Source organism: Cyprinodon variegatus, unplaced genomic scaffold, assembly GCF_000732505.1.
Source record: "Cyprinodon variegatus isolate N-32 unplaced genomic scaffold, C_variegatus-1.0 Scaffold353, whole genome shotgun sequence".
Lineage (NCBI taxonomy): Eukaryota > Metazoa > Chordata > Actinopteri > Cyprinodontiformes > Cyprinodontidae > Cyprinodon > Cyprinodon variegatus.
This window is the reverse complement of record NW_015150806.1, coordinates 241,006-262,921: the sequence shown is the minus strand read 5'-3', so window position 1 is coordinate 262,921 and position 21,916 is coordinate 241,006. Positions and strand designations below refer to the sequence as shown.

The following is a 21,916-nucleotide window of genomic DNA, read 5'->3' as shown; positions in this document are numbered from 1 at the left end:
AAAATCAGCTGTGCTGGAGCAAGGAAACCTCTAAAACCTGCAGGACAGGGTGCCTTGAGGACCGAGTTTGGGGATGCCTGGGATAGACTAATGCAATGTCTGTATAATGGTGTAGGGCTTTTGTAAATCCTCAGTCATTCGGGTCATAGCCCAACAGGTTTAAATTCGAAGGCAATCAGATTTTGACAAAGATCCCTGGATAGGTGTCCAAACATCAATAGGAAATAATAAATTGAATTAAAAAAAAAAATGGTCACCCTCCATCTTTATTCTGTTTTGTAATGGTGTAGGGGAAAGAAAAACGCTACATGGTATTACTTTTTTTTTTTCAAGCACACATCTGGTCCAGCATGTCTAGCATGTTTTTGTATTCAGCCCCTCTTTGCTTATTTTTTTTTTTTTGGCTGCAGATCTATTTTAGATATTCTATACAGAGCAATAAAGCCCTTTTTTTTTTCTTTGCCCACTAAGCAGCTTTTGGCAAACTATAAAAAAGGTTTTCTTATCATCTTTTCTTATCATTGGTTGTCTTTGTGCTACTCTTCAATAACAGCCAAATTTGACCCAACATAATCATGAGCTTTTACCTGCTTTGCTAATTGATGCTCTGCTTTTTTGACCTTCCTGTTTAAGTAAATGAACATGTCTTGGCTGGTTTGAAGTTGTTGCAAACTGTTTTGATAATTTGGATGATTACTCAGCATGGTGGACTAGTGGTTAGAGCAAAGCACTTGGGGTTCTAAGAAGACTGCAATGACAACTTCAAACCCTGGGCCCCTCAATAAGACCCTTTGTCCCAAGGCTCCTTCCCCTAAGGGATGGGTTAAATCCAGAGGTGAAACCTCATTGTAATGTACATTTGCAGAGACCAATAAAGCTGATTATTATTAATATGATTGAGAGGTTGTTCTATGAAATTGTAAAAACCCTTTAATGAACCATATTTAACCATGATTGCTGTCAGTAACCTGCCTGCTGCGAACCTTGGTAAATAGGATGCTGTTTTTCTCCAATGTTCTATAACAGACCTCTGAGACTTGAAGGATAACTGTACTTATACTGAGATTTAAAGAAATCGATGGACTAATTTCATTAGTTTAAAGAATTCAGAAGGCATTTGGTTTTACTTAAATTCATTTTAGAGAAAAAGCTCTAAATGCATAAGCAAACATTACATTTCTGGAAACTATTTATCCTTCCACTTCACAAATAGGTGTTACTTTGAGTTCTTCAATCAAACAAAATCAAAAGAAAACACATTTAAACGCATGTAGTTTTAATGAGAAAACATGTAAAAGAAGTTAAATGAGAATGCAACAAACATTTGCAAGATTCTTTGGAATAGTATATAGGTATATTGAAAATCCAAATGCTGCAGAGAGAATTTCATGTATTGCACTTAACTTCCCTTTTTAATTTCAACTGAAAAATGTTTTGAATGCTTGGAAATTACTCTTTAAAATTTTTTTTATTTCTTTTTTCATAATAAAACATTAAATGTGCCACATGACACAACATTTTGCATGGAAAACAATGCGAAGACCTTAATCATACATGGTTACAAATTTTGATATTACATGACAAAACTCCAATGAGCATACTTGCAATGGTATATTATATATTTATATTTTTTTGAAAAAACAAATCATTTTAACAGTGTTTGTTCCTCTATATCCCAAGAAATCAACCCAAAACAAGCCGCCCATCATGTCATTTCCCACTCTCCTTGCAGTGAGAAGGTTAAAGTGGAGAAAACAAAGAGGAGCGCATAAATATTTCAGTTTGTGGCATGCTGGATGGTTCATGTCACTTCAAAACATAGTGAAAGGGGATGGGAGATGCATCGACAAAAAGAGTTCAGTCAGCACTTGAAATGTGACCAATAAGAGGTCGCCAAGAAAAGGTTTTATTTCTACTTTGGCCTTTTTTCATGCGTAAACTAGTCAACCCTTTCTGTTTTCTTTGTCCTCTCAAAAATGACAAGTGCAATAATATACTGCACACTATATTGCATTAGGTATTAAGTTACTGACATTACAGTACGCATTTATATAAATATCTTATTTAGCATGTTGTATAAGTGTATACAACAAACACAAACTGTATAGTGTAGACAAACTCATTGCATATATTATGTAAAATTTGCGGCACATACCAACGGTTCTTAATAGACATAGCCTACTACATGCAGTTCATCAATGCCATCCTCTCCCCATGCAACAGATGGGACATTATACAAAACAAAAGGTTACAAAGCAAGAAAAAGTTACAGTTGCAATTTGATTTATTCAAACCCTCTTAGATTTTAGGAATTTATCCGAGTTTTCCTAAAAAGCAGGATGCATCTTGTTGTACATGAGTTGTGTGAGCTTTTACGGCCTAAAGTGGAGTTGAAAAGTCATTAAGCCTTTTTAACATAATTAAGAACTCTATAATGATCCTCCATTTGCTTCAGTAATGATGCATATATCAACCGGATGAAAGTATGCATGATGAGTTACAATCATGCGAAAGACAAAGGGGCTTCTATATAAACTGGAAGAGGGGATTATTTTATCACACCTGAGGGTCCTGGGGTATAAGAGTTTTATTTGCTTCTGTGTGATGCCATTCTAATGTTTGGCTTTCTACCATTTCTGTGGTAGAGCTAGCCAAACATTAGAAAACAAACCAATTTAGTCAGGACAACTACTGTAAGATAATGCCTGTTTGAAATCAAGACATCTATCTTTTAAAGGATGCGACAAATGCTTTTATGAAACTTATAGGAAAAGAACATAATAAACAAAGACTTCTGGATCAAAACAATCATCTTTAATCATTTGGAATACGATGGGGGAAAATTGGATAAGAGGACCATGTTTGGACATCAGTGGACAGATGAAACCATCTGGACCAGTAAAATGTCTGATGTGCACAGGAACAGGCTTCTGTCTTCTGTCATCAACACAAATCAAATCAGTTTTAATAAATATTTTAGTTTAATGTACATTATTCACCTATATTAGTGCAATCACTTTTAGAGGGTTTGAATATGCTCTGATTGCAAATAGAATTTCAAGGATATTCATCTTAAATAAATTGAATACGGGGATAACAAAGCAAAACCAGTTGGGATCTGGAAGCAACGGCACAAACAATTTATACACAAAAAACAAGGGAAAAAAAACAAAAAAACAACAGAGATGTACATGTACACACTAGTCCTTATGAAGCGTTATTTCAGCCTTGAAAGAACCAGTTTTCTGGATCGCATGGCCAGAGCATATAACCAGCCCAGCATGTAGAGTTTGTGGAACTAGAGGATGACAGGGTGTACAAAGGGCAAAACCTGCCCTTGCCCTGCACACATCTTAAGTGGTTTGCAGCTCCTGTGCGTGTAGGTGTGTGTAAGCCTACCATTCGTTATTTTATCAACTGCTTTTAACTAATATATAAATGTCTCTAAACCATACATAATGTGCTTTAGTCATCACAAACTGAATATGTATAACCCAAATAAAAACAGATTAGTATGTTAACCATAACAATTCTGTAATGAAGTTGCACTTTTTAGCAGCATACAGCAGTAAACTATCTACTTCTATCCAAATTCTTACCATGTTAAATTCTATAAAAAAAAAATGAGTAAAGCAAGAATAAAGAATTCAAATAAACAAATCCACTAACAGTCATTATGAAAATGCAAATCAAAGTGCAGTGGATTACCTTCAGATTAGTCATCAGCGTGCTAAAGCCTGCAACATGCCCATTCAAGCTCCTTTTAGTGCCCCCCCCTGCTCGTAGAGAGGGAGGAACAATGCCCATACCTTGTTCCTGGTAGAAAATACATGCATGTGATTCATTTAGGTTATACGCACATCCGTCTCAAAAAAGTGACATCAGCCAAGACCACCTGGGGTCTGAGGACAGTTGATTCTTTCAAACGAGTAACAAATGCTGTCACAGTGAAAGCTTTGATGGATTAAATCTGAGAACGGGTCAGATTTATTTAGTTTTTTCGATTTGTAATCATCGAGACTAAGTTTTTCTGGGGATGAAAAAAAGTGCTTTGGTTTTTTTCAGAATGACCATATCTGAGTGTTGTTTTTTTGATGGATAATGCTACGCATCCTCTACATGGATCTATGGGGTGAGTGAGGCACCTTTGGCCCAGTGGGTACTGGGATCTTGTTTTTGCATGCCGGGAATCAAGGTCCAAACAGGCACGTGATAGGCCGAGATGATCAGTACTGGACTCTGCATGCTGAGCTAGGAGACAAATCCTTTTACAATAATAATAATAATATATAATTTAGTCCTTTAAAAAGTTATGATTTTTATAAGTCATTTTCCCTAGGTTTTATACAGAGCCACAGATACATTATAAGCCTTCTGTTGTATAACTGCTGCAAAATGGGAACAATAGTAACCTTGTCCATGCTTTAGATTGGTGAACCAAATAGGGATGCAGCACATATAAATAACACCTATTGGATTTCAGCCATGTTGTTTTGTTTGCTTTAAGTAGACGCTGCCATAAGATGGCTGCCATTTGCTGCAGTTAAAGACCATCTGGGTCGAAGCCACAAAGCCTTGCTTCAATGTCCAAAGAAGTCGGTGAGTGAGGAACAGAGGCCTACAAGGCCTAGAGATATTTCCTAGAGCCCACGCTCTGAAATAAGATTAAAGAAAAATAGACTTCAGGTTTTATTTCCCCCCCTTTTTCTTGATTCACCAGAGAAGGCGGGCTAAACCGCTGGTGGGACACAGATAGTGATATGTATACACCATTTCCTTACAGCGCTCTCCCACCCACCCACACGCACATCTGTTTAGAAATGTTTTTGTTGGTGTATGTGTTTGTGTGTGTGTGTTCAGGGAGCTCCTCACATTGATTGCAGCGGCGGTAATTAGCACTTCATCAACCATGATTACAGAAGCTGTCTGCCAGCCTCCAATGTGTTTTTATGCGCCACAAAGAAGCTGTTCAAACTTTCTTGAACTGCTTTTAAGGTATACGCATGTTGTAGACAAAAAAAAAAAAGGTTTATTTGGACTCTTTCAAGTGTGAACTAGTTCACTTTGTGTTTGCTGTGTTTCTTAGAAAAAAAATCATACAACTACCCTTCCAAAAAATGTTCTAGTTTTCTTTTGACAAAAAATTTAAGTATGTGACCAGCATTAGAAAGAGAAGGAAACGGGGACATACTTGTAAAAAATATAGGACAACAGTCCAAATATTAACTCTGTCTATACAGTCTCTATACCAGAACATAGCTGGTGAACTGTGATATAGAAAATAGATCTGAAGGTACTTAGACTCTGCTGCGACAGGGCATTATAGAGAGGGAGGTTCTTCCAACAAAGATAGCATCAAGTGTCAGTGTGAACCCCGTGCCATTCAGTTCAATTCTCACAATTTTAAAGAGATCTAAAGGCATTACAGGATCAGAAGTCCTCTTTCCTCCTGTGCTGGATAAACTGAGCCATCCCAGATTCAGTCTGTGCCAACATAGCCAGAGAAAGGGAGGAGGAGGAGGAGCAAGATAATAAAAGAAAGGAGTCTCAGCTGGATGTTATCCACAGGAAAAAAGGAGGGTTTGGAGTCTAGCTGGAGAAAAAAAAAAAAAAAAGACCTGCCTCCATTACATTCCTCCCCTCCTGCACATGCACTCACGCCGGACACTGGTCAAGTGTGGCTATGTGGCCGGTTTGTCGGGCTTGCTGACAGGTTTGCCTCCGTTCATCACCACTGGTTCACTTGTGCTTTTACTAGGAGGCACGGCCACCTTGGGCACCGTCTCTCCGACGTCGTGCAGCGATGGCTCTCTGTACATGGCAACTGGAGGAGAAGACATCAAGGAAGCAAAGAGAGAGAGAGCAGAACCTGTTAACCTGCATTCTCTGTCTCTTGAATTGAGAAAAATGTTAATTATATATCAAAAACTTTTGAAAGACCTGCACTTTAAGTTGCAATATCCTTATGTCGAAAGCTAACACATGCAATACAATAAAACAAGGGTTTTTTGCTTTTATTCAACTAATTTATTCCCTGATCAGGGATGATTTTTATATCCAAGTACATCCTTTTGCATTTTATCACCTTCCTTTTTAGAGCTTGCACACCACAGCTGTATTACTATTTAGACAAGACACTTCAGTTTGATTCTGTGTTTTGAATGATGGGCAGCAATCAGGGCCGATGGCTGATGAGAGTGATGGTGGCATCTGCAGGACTATCAACATTTCATGCAGCACTCTCAGAGCTGTTTCTGCCTCCTATAGCGTGTGCCTCCTGCAGCAGTGTAGTAAATCAGCTCACAGATACAAATATATGTCAAATGCAGTCATTTGGTTTATAGTGGATGTACCTATGGTAAGTATTGCATAAAGTCTTATTGTGTGCGACAGCTGTCTCTGTATATCACAAGGGTCATAAATGTTTTGATGCTCAGCATTTTTCAGTATTCTATGCTTAGTAGCAACAAAGCATTGAAATGTACCTTACTACACATTTAATTGCATAATGTTCAAACCTTGCGGCAACAGTGACCTCTAAGATATCTGTTTGTCAATACAAGGTGCAAATAAAAGAGATTGAAGCAGATAATTGTAAATAAAAGCATTGGTCATTTTCAGGTTATATTAAATGGAAATTTGAAAATCCAAAAGGTTTTCTAAGAATCAAACGACTTAAGCCTGAGATGAAGTGCATTTAATAGGTAATGCAATAAAAACTCCTCCAAATTTGTCACATTGCACCCACAAGCATCAAAGTATTTTATAGTGACTTTTGGCGAGAGAATGAAAGGAAGTATTATAATCTTAAAGAAAAACTGTTTTTTTATTTTACCTGCACAAAATCTGATGATTGTGTTTTGCATTTCCATTCAGTCCCTTGGATCACTACAAATAACAAATACAGCTGCATGCCTTTATAAGATTTTTCTCAACCAGCTGTGCTTGTGCAAATTAAAGCCTTCTTTTATTTGCAAATGGATTAAGCACAGCCAGAGTGAGTGGAGAGCTGTTTTAAACATTGGTTCTAGAGTTAAACAAAATCCTGGACATGTTCTTTTTTGTGTTATTTTTTTAATATTATGCATCACACAGGGTCATTTCATAAAAACTGTTAATACATGCCCATAAGGAAAAATATAATGATTATTAAAAACTATAAAGTCATAACAACGATGCTTTGGCTATTAAAACATAACTCGCAACATTTTATTTGAGATACCCCCTTTTTGTCATCTCAACCCCCTTGTCTTAAAATCCCCAGCTGAATTGAAGGAAAAAGTAACCATGATAACTTGTAGCATGTGAAAACTATGCACCAGAGTATGTTTTACCAGAATATGGATGTGTTCAAATTACAATGGTGGTATACTTAAGTTTGACATTAATGTCTAAAGACAAATATGCAACACCTTTTGAAATTTCTCATTCTAAATATTTTTAGACCCCCTACAAGTTTTAAAGCGTGTAGCTAAATTGACAGGGCATGAACTCATTTGCATGGTCCTACATACCTTCTAATGGCTTGGGCAGGAAGTGAGCAGCTGGTTTTGTTTTTTTCACTCGGTTCCCCTTCATGGCTTGGCCCTCTTTGTTGAGCCCCAGAAACCACGCTCTCCCTGATTCCTGTTGTCTATACAGCATGGATGAGTAGATCACGTAGTAGTTTTCAAACACGGACTCTTTGAACTTGCATTCTGCTGTAAAGAGTTCCTGCAGAGACAAGCAAAAGCAGCACATTTCTGGTAAATAAATACTTTTGCTCAAATTGGACAGAAACGGCCTTTCCCTGTGAAACAAAGTAAATATTCACTGCTTAACTGGAAAAAAAAAAAGAATGAGCAATGCCCAGTCTTCCTTGTTAGAATCATCTTTGGTAAAATGCCACTCTCATTTCCTCCTTGGCCTTAACCTTGACATCAGATGTAAGAGCAAGAATCTTGCCACTTAACACTTGCTCCAGGCAGAAAGTGTGTATTGTTAGGCACTGACATCCATGAAACAAGCACTGAGGAAAATTCCCCACAGAAGTGTCAACTTGGCAGTTTAAACTTTTTTCGTTTGGTTATTTGAACAAAAAAAGAATGGTGATTGTTGGTATCAAATTAATTTTAACTGTCAGCTACTTAATTTAAAATACTAAACTTTGTTGAAATAATGAGAGAAATAACCTAGTGATTACTCCATCCTTCACACCTCGACAGGGCAGTGACAAATGATCACTGAGGCGCCACATCTTTTCTCTGCTGTTACCAATTCTTCTTTGACAGAAAGGAGAAAAAAAAGCATTTCTGTGCTGTCCACACTGCCAGGCTAAAAATACAGCCTTTCATTTGGGGTAAATTAATCATAGAGCACTCATCACAATGGAGAGGTCCAGCACATCTGCAGGGATTATTTCGTACTGTACTGGGCCAAAAAAATCCCAGTGACATACTGCTTAAAAAATGTTCTTCTATGTGCTTCTAGAGTTTTAACAATCAAAAGTTTCAAGTGTTGTTTCTTAGTTCCCTGATGCATGTCAAAATCCTCAAACTGGATAATATTAACAAAGACCTTACACTTATAAAACTGTTTCTGTGAAACTTGCATGCATTGCAATGCATTTTTTTTTTTTGTTCATGTATAGCACTTTGAAAGATTAAGGTTATGTGCAATACAAGTACATTTGCTTTCCTCTGATGTGCTTCTGCTGAGAGATCTTTGTACTGTAAACCAAATAAATTCACGTGCGCTTCACATGGCAATCTTATAAAATTCCACCACATTCTATTCATTTTGATGAAACGTCTTACTGGAAAACATTATTAACAGATGCATATGATAGGGCCATAATCAATGTTGGAGTAAAAAATAAACAAATCTTTACATCTTTGTTAAGTTTGAAGAGAGTTTTAAATAAAGATTTGAGAAAATTCCCCTTCTATGGAAAACAATAAGCTGTTCTTATGTGTAGCTGGACTGACATAAATTCTGATTCATTATCTGTCAACTTTGTTGTCTGCACTTTAAATTAATTAACCCTTTTTGAGCGTGTTTGCTTTAATTCATTTACTTTTAGATACCATTCAAGTTCAGTAAAAAAAAAAAAAAATTGAATTGATTTAATCGCCAACATTTTAAGTCAGTCTTCCACAAAAGGGTTAGAGCATTCATAGCATCTCTCGGAATGTATAAATACATGCAAAAGGTAAAAGTATGGTTTGGCAAAGCATAAATTGTTTAATCTACAAATAACATACTTGCTTTCCAAATGCTGACTATGAATACTAAACTTAACTCAAATTGTCCTTGGAGTATTATTTGTTTGGCAGCAAGACAACAGAATCAAACAAAGAAAACATAAAAAAAAGGCCCAAAAAAAGAAAACAAAATAATAACTATGCTATAATGCGGCATATCCAGGAAAGATATTATTCAAGCATTGAAAAACGAGCCAAAAGAAAGTGTCTAACAAAAGATGAAACATACACGTTGCTTCCGACCAAATTAAACCTTGGACACAAGCTCTTATAATTGTTGTCTAATTACTCCTGTCAGTGCTATTTCTTTAGACAGTATTCCGCTGACAGAAGAGCTGAGCAAGAAAAAGTAAGGAGACATCTCAGGCGACATTAATGAACCCAGGAAGCACCCATCTATATTCTGAGTGTCCTCCCTATCCTTGCTTGAGGACGTGTGGGCATCTTTGAGTGGAGGGCTCAAATGTATAATGCAAAGCGACAGCAACAGCTGACATGTTGGAAAACTCCAGAGAAGGAGCATGCTCCCTTCCAGCTGAAAAGAGTCAAAGCAGCTACAGAAGGAACTGAAGGGTCAGACCTGTGATCAGTTGAAGTGTATGCATTGTGATAATGATTCACACTTTGTGCTGTCTGCTGAGTGATTTCCTTACACAAGATAAATACAAATCTACTATTGTAGCTGAAAATGTTAGGATTAGATACAGAACTAATACCAGTTCATTGATAGAAAGTTCCAGAGTCCCACAGATAGTACAAGATTAAAAATATCTATAGACGTTTTTTGTTTTTTTTTGTTTTTTGCAGTTAAAGCACAGGGCAAACGTGGCATATATTTGTATTTAGCCCCTTTGAGGAGAACAGCTAACCCTACATATTATCAATTTGAGGACACAAGCCCCATCTGAAACTCACTAGGTTTATGTAAAACACATTATGCCTAATGGAGAGTTTGGTGTTGGTAACATAATGGATCTATTAATGTCCTGTTGGCAGAAAGATGGAGGAACTTCCTAGAGGAAAAACTCTTAGAGACTGGAAAAGATTTAAGACTAAGACAGACATTCATCTCATAGCCAGACAACAACCCTAATCTTATGGCCAAACATCCAATGAAATGGTTTAGATAAATCATATTCATGGATTTGACTGGAGTGAGAAACTAGTCTTGCTGAGTTTTTCTAGACCAATGAACCAGGTAAGGATGTGTTCCAAAAATTTAAGCAAAATGTGATTCTACTAAACTTTGATTTAAAGGGCTGAATACATTAACAGCACACTTTTTAAAATTTGAAAAGAAGAAATTAAAACCATGCACCTTCTTACTTTGCTTGCTCAGAGACTCAGTTGGTAAGTGTTGTTGCTTCATCTTTTTCTGTGTGTGTGTGTGTGTGTGTAAATCACAGGTAAAAAAAACGCCACAAAAGCTGCTAATGTTACTAACATTACATCTGGATCTGATATACAGATTTCAATCATGTAATGATAACTTTCTTGCTTGGCTTTGTTGATGTTTTTAAAGTGCTCTATGTGTTTTTCTGTGTGAGTGGGTGTGTTTGGGCAAAAGACCGCTACCACATATGGGGCTTAAGTGTAGTAATTTCCCACTAGTGTATGGAAGATCCAGATTCCACAGTCTGCCTTTTCACTTCTTGATTCCAACTCTGAATCAAACATGAATGGCTCAAATCCGAAAGACTCGAGCTGGTTAGGCTCGTCTCTCAATATCTGTGCCATTGCTGACATTTTGTTATTGTATTGGAGCGTATCAACACGTGTAAAGCTGGGCTAGAACTCATTCCACTCAGTTCTAGCTGCGACCAATCAAAGCATGCCTTTTTAATAAAAATGCAGAGCGCATCAACCTGCAGACACACAAGTCAAACTTGTGTGTATCCTCACGAGAAACGAAAAGGGGTAAAAAGGAGGTTCGAATGAGCTTCATTAAAGAAAAAATAATAATATTTACCTATTAATGAAAATGAAATCAAAGAAAATTTGAGAAGGATTTGTGATGACTAATTTAAGCAAATCAGAAAACTCTATTTTCATGGACTACTATAAATTGTTATCACCAACATCTTTTCCAAATAAGGAGAGCTGAAACCCATCTCAGGGTATGTAATAGGCTGCATAATTCAGGTGACAGCCAGGCTTAGCTGACTGTGATTACTTATATAACACATACAAAACAGCCTTGAGTAGAAGTAATCATACAGTACAAGCCAGTGCCAAGGCCATAATTGTTGCTAATCAAATGCCTTCACATTAGCATAGGTTTTTGTTGTTTTTTTTTTGGTGTGTTTATGGGGGCTGAACATGTGGAGGTGGCTTGTTTGTAAAATGAGAAGACCACCGTAATCAGCTTTATTTGTAGCTCAGAGTGGTGAAGGCAGCAAACATCAGATGCGTTATTTACTGATTGTGTTTTCATTTTGCTAGTGGCGTGTTGCAACAAATAGACGGCTTTTCCTTCAGACATTTTACTTTATTTTTTTAGATAAGCCTGCACACCTCTGGGTGTGGTGACAAAGTAAACACAGTTTTTGAGGCAGAGTTCATTAAAACAGTTTGGAAGGTTTGAGGTCTAAGAGTAATGAATATTAATTCAAATATTTTAAACAGTAGCCACAATTAAATAATGTTTGTTTAAAACGGGCCTTATTACATACTAAGGCCTTGCTGGTTTGGAACATTTTCTTTAGGAAACAGAATCATTGTTAATATATGTGCAAAAAATCTGAGGAACAACAACAAAAAAGACCCCTTAAACCATTTGTTAATAGGGAAATTCAACAATATCAACCAACAATTGTGTTCAGAGTGTTTATTTAGTACTTTCTGAACCTGGAAAGAATTTCTGCACTCTGCACTTATTGTGCCCCATGCAGAACATTCTGCAAAGTAAAAAATTCAACCTCTTCCACCACCTGCAGCACAACCAACCTGTTGATTTCAAAGATGTGCAAAAGGCTCCATTACCTTTTGCTAAAATATTTACAAGAGAGCTGATTTTTTTTTCCGTGTTTATTGAGACATTTTTGAATGTTTAAACTTGAACTGTTGTAAGACGTTAATATTCAATAGAAGGTAATATGCAATGTGATTTGGTAAATACTTTTCCTGCTAATGCCATTATCTTTAGGTAGAGGAGTCGGAGCATTTTTCGTTATTGAGTTAAAACCGCCCAATTTATCTTGATTTTAAGATTAGGTCATATCACACAGCCTTGAATGTACCTATTTTTTAACTGCGTTTTAAAGCTTTACTTCGAATGAAATGCAGACGGTTCAGTCACACAGAAATGTAGTGATTAAAAACAACTCAGTTGACGGAATATAAGATGTTATTTTTGTTTAATATGAGCAACTTGCCGATATTTTTTTATATTTTATCTTACATGATGAACTACTGAAATCATTTTCGGATTACACATACCACATACCATACCGTAAATAGACTAATTAATTCTGCAGGAAAAAAGAATTACTTTAAGATTAGGATTTATTCAGTGATAATCACCTATTAATCCTACTGATAGGTAGGAGGCACAATCTGAAGCCCTTCTATGCGACTACTTATACTTATTATGTAATGTAAGACAAAAATCTAAATAAGGAGAAACCTCATGAGATGATGGACAGGTCCTACCTGCTTGAACAATGTTTTTACCCTTCACCTGCTGCCAGGTGATTACACTTAAATAAGCAATTTGATTATGAGGAAATGTATTTTAGATATAAATACATAATCAGGCAAGCTGATGAATGTCGGCCACTTATAATGTGTAAACATTTCTAGATATATAAAACTTAATTCTTACTGGAACAATTTTATTTTTTGCTTCCTGAAATTCACTTCCTGCTTTCAAATATGTAATTTGGAAAATGTATTATCATAATTCTGACTAGGAGTGTGATTTTGAACGGAGAGAATCTTATTTTATTGATTTACAAATGGAACAAAGGAGAGGAGAGTGCTTTTAATAAATGTCAAAACAGCCTGCCATACCAGACTACATATAAACGTAGGCATGAACTCAATATTCTCCGACTCCATCTGCCTCTTCTTTGTACCTGTGGCACTGTTGCTCTGTCTTTTAAATACATTCCGCAATACTTTTTTATATTGCATCAAAATCTCTAGTTTCAGAGGTGTGAAATAGACGCTTCCTTTTGCCTGTTGTCATGGTGACTCACCGAAATCGGGGCTCCACTGATAATGGCTTTTTATACCTGTTACGCACACGCACAACCTCTGAGTTGACCTAATCCGAGGTGGTTAGACTAATTCACAGCAGTTGTTGTGTAAAGAAAAACTCTGAGTTTCCAAACTTAGGCTGGATCATTCAGGGTTGAGGATTTTAGTCAGAATTTTTTAAACCTGCTTTGGGAAATGGGCCTCTTGTTTACTCATTTCCCATATGACCAATATCATACCTCTGTTTACATGTACATGACATAGTAAAAATGAAAAAAACACTTCACTTTACTAACAATTTAGGAAAAAGAACAGAGTATAAAACATAGAATTGAAATAAGGTAAACTAAAAAGACGTCATAATTTACTATTGTTTGTAAGCAACTAGAGGCAGCTACTAGCATGGAAATTAGTAAGGCCATAGTAGGTGATTAGTCTTTAATAGAAGGTCAATTTATACTTTTAAAAATCTTTTTTTTCTGTTACAACAAAAAGGGATGGAAACTACAGTTATTAGAAATCTTTACAGAGTTTTTGAAAATGCAACCTTTATAGAGCATGTAAGACAATGATAGCATTTGCTTTCACTTAGAGCATCCCTGAGATTTTTTGCAAATACAAACATATTTTTGCTTTTGGCTTTAATTCTGCTTTTAAAAACATCAGAAACAGTTGAACTTATTGTTTTTCTATGGTGGACTTGAAAATGGAAACTAAGTTTTATTCAGTTTAAATTCACAGCTGTGTCCTGTATAATTCTGTTATTTTGGAAAATGCGGGTGACACTCAAGGAAAACAAAATGAAGGAGGCTGAGACAGAGCACAACCTTTCACAACAGCGGAAAATCGAATCATTTCTGAGGCACCAAATGGTTGATTTTCTACCCGCTCAATCTCCCCTGCCTGGCGCTCCACATCAGTGGCTCCTTAGCATGTGATTGGCCATGCTCTGAATGGAAAGGCCATAATTGACCTTGGCCACAGACAGCGTGAGGTCCAAAACTGCTCAGCCCTTCATTATCAGCACAGCAAAAAGACAGAGATGGTAATGAAGAGCAAACCACAGCAAACCAGAGGAACTTGATTAATAAAAATAGATAAATAAAAGGGCTGACTGGTGATGTGGCCAGGGGAAAATACTCTTTGGAAAACAATAACAGGAATAATAATCAAAAGAAACAGAGGCAAATACAGTTGGAAATTGCCTATAGTAAAACAGTAGTAGAAAGCAGATCACATACAGTCATAAAGATACTAAATCTGCGCAAAAAAATTGTAAAGAGACACTGAAAACTATTTCAAGATTAGGACAGGGATGATGATGAGGAGTGGGGTGAGGGAGCTCATTTCCCTAATGTGGAAACCAAGAAATTGTTTATTAATGCTGGAAGCAAAAAACCTATTAATCCATAGAAAAAAGGTCAACCTGTAGGGAGCTGGGCAACATCGACAATGCTTTCCCATTCTCATATGTATAAAAGTCACGTAGACAGAGTGTGCAGACAATGGAAGCCTCAGCAGAGCTGTCTGATTATTCTACTCAGGGAAGGAGAAAGGGTCGCCCTAAAAGTGAGAATTATTTCTTTGAACTCAGATTAAAGTAAGACTTTATGCTTTAAATTATGATTGACCTAAATCCAGATGGCAGTATTAGAAACAGATGTTACTTTGAAATGCAGAAGTATATTTAAAATGCAAGTTATAAATACTACATGTGTGGAAATAACTGATTGAATGGTAGAAATTATCTCAATATGGTAACCTTAATTAAAGTTACAATTTCTGTATGCTAAATACTAAATGACATGTGCTTATATTGGCTCTTTATGGAGTCTAAGGTCGTTCATGCAAACATTCAGACACTGATGGTGGAAAACTACATTTAAGCCAAAGCTTTCTTGGTAGAAACTGACAGAACTGAGGCAATTAATAATAATCTTAAACAATTCTCCATATCAGTTGATAGAGTTAGAATAATATTATCAAGATTAATAATATTGATTATTTATACTAAAAAAATGAGTAAATAATATACTGGGGTTGACGTTATACATATTAAAATGAGACAAGATTAAAGCATTTTTAGAAATACTTTGGGAAGGTCTTGATATTGCTTTATTCTTTTTTGTTTTGTTTTTTGCTACAATCGAAATTAACTATTTCATAAATTGAGGTTCTTCTGCTTTATAGTCTTTATAAAGTTAGCAGAGAGAGAACACTACCACTTTTAGTATTTGTTAATCTAAAACTATTTCAAAAATCTCTGTTCTTCCCAATTTGGAAAAATCATGAGCCATGAGCTTACTTCTCCAGGTGGTGTCCTTAGCTTTTGTTGTTGCAATTCAGTTCATTTCAATTCCATTCAGTTCAATTCAATTCAATTCAGTTTCTTTATATAACTTCAGACATCTCAAGGGACTTTACAGGAGATTTCTGGGCAGGAGATTGAACAAAAACTTCATGGAAAAGCTTCAGCTTTAAACTTTTCATTGAGTCTCAATTTAGTAAACAAAAAACAAATCAGATGTATTCTTTGTTCTGCAGCTCTGGATGAGTTTGAGCTAATATCACAATAATATTTAGATATGATTGGTCATAATAAAATGTCTCCCCATGATGCTCCCCCCCATGTTTCTTGAAATCAGTTTTCTCTGTTATAGGGAAGTTAGTTTTAGACATTATGAACAGTAGTATTCACTCTGAAGTTGTACATTTGAGCTTTAAACATGCTGTTCCAGCCCCTACTTAAAAAAAAAAAAAAAAGGCCTTGATGGTAGTGTGCCAGCAAACCTCAGGCCCATCTCTAAGCTGCCTTTTATTTGTAAAATCTTAGAAAAAGTTGTTTACAATCAGCTCAAGTCTTTTTTAAATGAACGTGGTGTCTTGGAGGTGTTTCAGTCCGCTTTTAAATCTCTGCACAGCACTTAGTCAGCTTTGGTAAGAGTTTTAACGACATCCTCTTGGCAAATGACTCTGGTGACCACGTTATTCTTGTCCTGTTATTTTTGGCAGCAGCCTCTGACACTGTGGACTACAACACTCTAATGTCTCAGTTGAACCACCTTGTTTGCTTTTGTGGTACTGAGCATGAGCCTTGGAAACTACGAATTCTTCTCTTCTGCTTTTCCTCATGGGGTTCCAGAGGGTTCAGTGTTAGGACCCCTTCTCTTTTCATTGTACCTGTTGCCACTTGGGTTCCTTTCTAAAAAGGTGTGGCATCTGTTATCATTTATGCTGATTATAATCAGATATATTTATCTATTAAAAAGTAAAAGGGCTCAGAAGTTTTTATATCTTTACGAGAAAAAGAATATCATCTCAAAAGTGGGTTTTAAGATGGGCAGTGATTTTAAATTTGCAAATCAACTCTGTAGTAAAGTCCAGCTTGTATCACATCAGACAGCTGGCCAAGGTCAAAACTTTTCCTGCACAGCATCCCTTTGAAACAGTAATCGATGCCTTTGTTACATCTCGGCTGGATTACTGTATCGCATTTTTAGGTGAGCAAGTCTTCCCTTGCACGTTTTCAGTTAGTGCAAAACGCAGCAGCATGCCTTTTAACTGTGAGAGGGAGTACATAAATCCCATCGTGGCCTCCCTCCATTGGCTGCCCGTGCATTTTAGAGTTCATTTTAAGATTCTTTTATTTGTGCTCAAGTCTGAATATGGCTTGGTCCCTTTCTACTGTACCTCTTTGAGATTCTACACCCCTATGGTTCCACTCGGTGCCTAAGATCAGCTGACCTGCTGCTCCTGGAGTTACAGAGGTCCAAACAAAAGCTCAAAGGGGATAAAGCTTATTCAGCAGTTTTTGCTTCTCCAAAATTATGGAATGGGCTCCCCTTCACCATTAGACAACCCTCTTCTATTTTTAAAAGTTGTCTTAAAACCTATTTTTATTATTTGGCTTTTAACACAGCATGAAACTGTTTTTGTTTTTGCATTTGTTTTTTTTGTTTTTTATGTTTTAATTATTTTTGTGTCTTTTTTGTTTTATACCTTTAAACTTCTATGTTGCCTTTATATACTTGTAACTTTACATCTAAAGCACTTTTTGGCAGCTTTGGTTGTTTTAAAATGCTTTAGAAATAAAGTTGAGTTGCGTTCATTAAAAATTATTTAGAATTTAGTTAGCAACCATTTTTGTTAATTAATCAATTGAAAATTAAACATTAGCAGGTGTTTTTGCATCATGTCACTTCACCTGCTGTATAATTTACCAACTAAAGACATTACTCTCTCTTTCCAACTTTACCTGAACTGCAAGAATGCATGTTGAGATGTAGAGATGGACTGATATTACTGATATCTAGATACCAGTAATACTAGACTAGATAATTGGATACTGGCCCCAATATTGATTATGTATTTAGATCACTAACAGTAGGACCAATAATTGAATTGTTCACTATGTTGTTGATGTCAAACTAAAAGCTGATTTCCCTGAACTTCAAATTGTTTTACTTCCCTTATTTATTGTAATCTGCATTTTTTTCTTCCTGATAATCGATGTGGTTAAAATTAAGGTTATAGTTCTACAGTGGCAGCCATTCAAAATGGCCCTTCCCAGTCAAACGGCAGCTGTATGGCAGCCTACTCCCCTGCGACCCACAGCAAAATCCCGTCCAACTTCCAGACACTTGCCTTCTCATGGGCGTGCATTTGTTTTACTTGACTCCACCCTTTCACTGAATTACAGGGTCTGACCAGGAGATGTTGCTTCTCTTTAGATCTTAATGTGCACAAATCATGAAAGAAAGAATATTTTAGTACAAAAATTTATGTTTAAAAAGAAATTGTAGAGGACTAGCCAAGGACCAGCCAAGGGCCCATTAAGGAAAGTGGGGAAATTTTGAATGGTTACTACTGTGCCTACTTCTATTATCTATTATATTTCTATGTAAACAGTCTTTGTACTTGACTGTTGTAGATATTTGTTTTTCTTTTGGAATTTTGTCTTCCTTTCAATAAATCTAAACCCAAATATCTGTGCTTCAGAAGCAATTACTCTTTCAGCAATGTTTCCCCAAAGGCAAAGACCCATTAACAGTGAACCAGTACATTTCCCTTGGCTCATCACAAACCCATCACTTGCCCCTTTATGTACCCACTCTCTCCCTAAAAAGTGCTTTCAAAAGGATGATCCTGTAGTGTCTAATGACCTATAGCTATTGAGGTTTATCTTAGTGAGCCCTGCAACCCTGCAGCTTGACTAGGAGAAATGAAATGTCATTAAAACAAATAGATGGTAAAAAAAAATATATAAAATCTGTTAATGTTCTCCAAACTCTTATTACAGGGGAAGAATAGGCTGACATCCAGGAGGATATGCAAATGCCATATAATGCTCACTAAGATTAATATACACATCTCTTTTTTTGAAAGGATTTCGCTTAAATCAATGCAAAACATTGCTGATCATCAACAAAGTAATTTATATTCTAATGGAACACTTTCTGACAAAAACAGTTTTACTCCCCATTCCTGCATGAGCAGAGTGTTAATTGTGTGTGTTTTGTCTATTTTGCAAATGTCGATCTATAAAATGATGCCCAATTTATGTCAAGACAGCCAGATATTTGATTAGATTGGCCAGTCATCTCTTGTTAAATAAGCCAATAGTCAATAGTGCTGCTACGTGCTCCAACTATGTCCTACCAATATGTTAGACAAGCACCATGCCCACCCACACAGTCTCTGCAAACTCTTAAAGGACCAAGCACACAAATATAAACACACTTACTGTAAGTCTGTGTCTGTCTAGTGAAAAAGCCAGTAACAGACCTGGTTGTGGCAATTAAAATTGAACTTACCCTCCAGAATATGTGGTTAATGACAATTGATTCAGGATTATATATGGAGGCAGGGCCATACTGGTTCAGATTTGTTCTCCCTAATAAAGAAAATCATGGCCTGAGAATTGCATTTATTACCAAGGTCTGATAAATTGTTTCATGTTTGTATTTTTTGTTGTTCTTCTTTAGTTTCATCTCATCAAATAATGATTCTACAGTAATCTACTGAGCAATTTATCTTGATGTCAGAAATTTGTCTCAGCCAAACTATTGTTCTAAAGTCCAAAGTCAAATTATAGTTTAATTAAAAAAAGGAAAAGAAAAAAGATTTCAATTAAATATTAATCCCTTAACTTGCTCAGGGATAACAGGTTGTATTTTCATAGAAGCAAAGGCAGAGAAAAAACAGGTGCAATTTTGTCTGGCACACATGCATTGTTAGCTCTTTCATCTTTTGTGACACTTTTGCACTGAGTGGGTGGAAAGGGAGAGTGGGGGTTAGGTGCATGCAGATAAAAATGTAACATGGTGCAAATGCAGTACTAGGTTTGGGTTAAAAAAAAAAAGCAAGGTCACATCAAACTGAAAAATAATGTATATTTTAGAAATGCTCTATACAAAATGCCTTGATCGTGACATACAGTACAAGATGGTTTAACAATTAAAAACTGTTGTGCAGTAAGGCTGATCAACCCTCAAAAGCTGGTGCTACTGATTCCTGCAGAAATTCCAACTTCTGTGGATTGCTTACAACTCCCTCTGTCAGCGTAAAAACTGTGCTAACAAGCAGCAAATTAGGATATGAGCTAAAGACACATATGATTCAAAGTCCAAATCAAGCAAACACAAAAAACAACTAAAATAAAAAAAAGCTGTAAGAAGCAAAAACCTTTCAACAATTAACCTAACAAATACAAACAAAAATACAGAAGCCACAAACAAAAAGCTGCAAGTAACAATAAATGCTCCAATCACAGAAAAACAAAATAGATTGAAATAGTAAAAACAGTAGAACACTTGATCCTCAAAATTGAAGTGCTCCAGACCACTAGAGGGAGTCGAATAAAGAGCAAACAGTATTACACCAGAACGTTACTGATATACAGTTGTGAACTAAAGTTTACCTTCTCTTCAATTACAGACAGAAAAAAATAGCTGCCAGTAAATTACATGGAAATTTAAATAATTACTGATAAATAATATAAAAAAATTATAAAAATGTAAATTATGATATTGTTTTGAAGTTTGCTTCACACGTTTTTGCAGCTCGTTATTCACAAACTGGGCATTTACACCTGTTGGTCAGCGTATCATGAGCATTAGCTGAATAGACTTATACTACAGTAAGCCACTAAAAGGGCGAGAAAAATGGCAATTACTAATGGAAGAGAGATGGTGGCCTAGTGGTAAGGCATAGAGCTTGGAAGTCTGAGGTTCTGAGTTCGAGCCCCACTCCCAATGACTGCCACTTTGGGTCTCTGAGCAAGACCCTTAACCCCACACTTCTCCCTGGGCGCCCCACGATGGCAGCCCACTGCTCCCCAAGGGGATAAGTTAAGTGCAGAGGGAAATTTCTCCAATGTGAAATCAATAAAGTTCAATTATTATTGACCACCATAGCAACTCAAACTTGCAATCTTTTATACAAAGAAATTGTAAAGAAGGACAATGTTACAGTATGTAACATTTTCTCTGCCAAAAAAATGCACTCAGAAACTGGGGAAAACCAATAGGAAGAGGTGTGCCAGACTCAAACGACTGAACACAACTGAATCAGAGAACAAGTTTCAGAGAGTCAACAAAGGTGGCTAACAGGACAACAGCTTCAAGCTCAACTTAATGGAAGTTGTAGTAATAGTCCGAATTTCAAGCTGCAGGCTTGATAGAAGGAGTTGAGGCAAGAAAGCAATTGACAGTGTACACAACATGATCACTACTGTCAGGCAGCTACTTATGGCACACCTTGTGCAATGCATAACCCCTATTGAGCCATCACAGCGTCTCTAAAGAGCAGTCAGTTCAACAGCATGACAGCCAAATGAAAAAAAGATTGCTGGCAATGTAAAACGCAGTACATGCAGTGGAACTGGAACAGCAGGAAAACACACATTTTCAAAAGAGACACTTGCACAGACGTGTCACCCAGATGGAACGGTACCCTGGAGATGCTCAAGTCTGTTCAAAAATCAGGAACCACTGAGAGATATATTGGCCCTACCTGCAACCAATGTTACAATGTCAAGCTGGATAGTCTGGAGATGAAGGAAACTGTGCTGGAACACTACAGAACATGTACTGCAATTTAGAGGATAATTTGAAAGAAAACTACACATTGTTGTTTGGGAGGAATAGCAGCATTTATTCACATAAATATAAAATAAAGAGAGGCAGGAGTGAATGTCTTAGCATGAGTGAATGAGATTTAGTTCTAGATGTGTGCTGTAAAGCAGTGTTTCACAACCTTTTTTGACTTGTGTACCCCTTTGGACATTTTTTCTAACCATGAGTACTCCTCTCAGTCAAAAATATAGCGCAATGCTGATGGAATAACTGGGAGAAGTTATGGACTTTTTTCTCTACCTCTTCTTGATGTTAACTAAGGAGGTTTTAGATTAAACATTGTGTGTTATAATATTTAATGACTTAGACAATATAAACGCTTAAAGTAATATTGTAGTG

The 21,916-nt window shown here is 36.5% G+C and overlaps 1 protein-coding gene across 2 annotated transcripts in view; it reads right to left on the bottom strand.

Annotated features, from left to right (window-relative positions):
- Positions 1 to 2,970: 2,970 nt before the first annotated feature.
- The window catches only part of fgf14 (fibroblast growth factor 14), a 154,269-nt gene continuing 135,323 nt past the window's right edge, over positions 2,971 to 21,916 (bottom strand). For both annotated transcript variants that reach the window (XM_015385981.1, XM_015385982.1), the window contains exons 4-5: positions 7,515 to 7,713; positions 2,971 to 5,824 (exon numbers count right to left, since the gene is read on the bottom strand). In XM_015385981.1, coding sequence (XP_015241467.1) covers positions 5,682 to 5,824; positions 7,515 to 7,713 — 342 coding nt within the window. In that variant the 3' untranslated portion in view covers positions 2,971 to 5,681. The remainder of the gene's footprint in view (positions 5,825 to 7,514; positions 7,714 to 21,916) is intronic.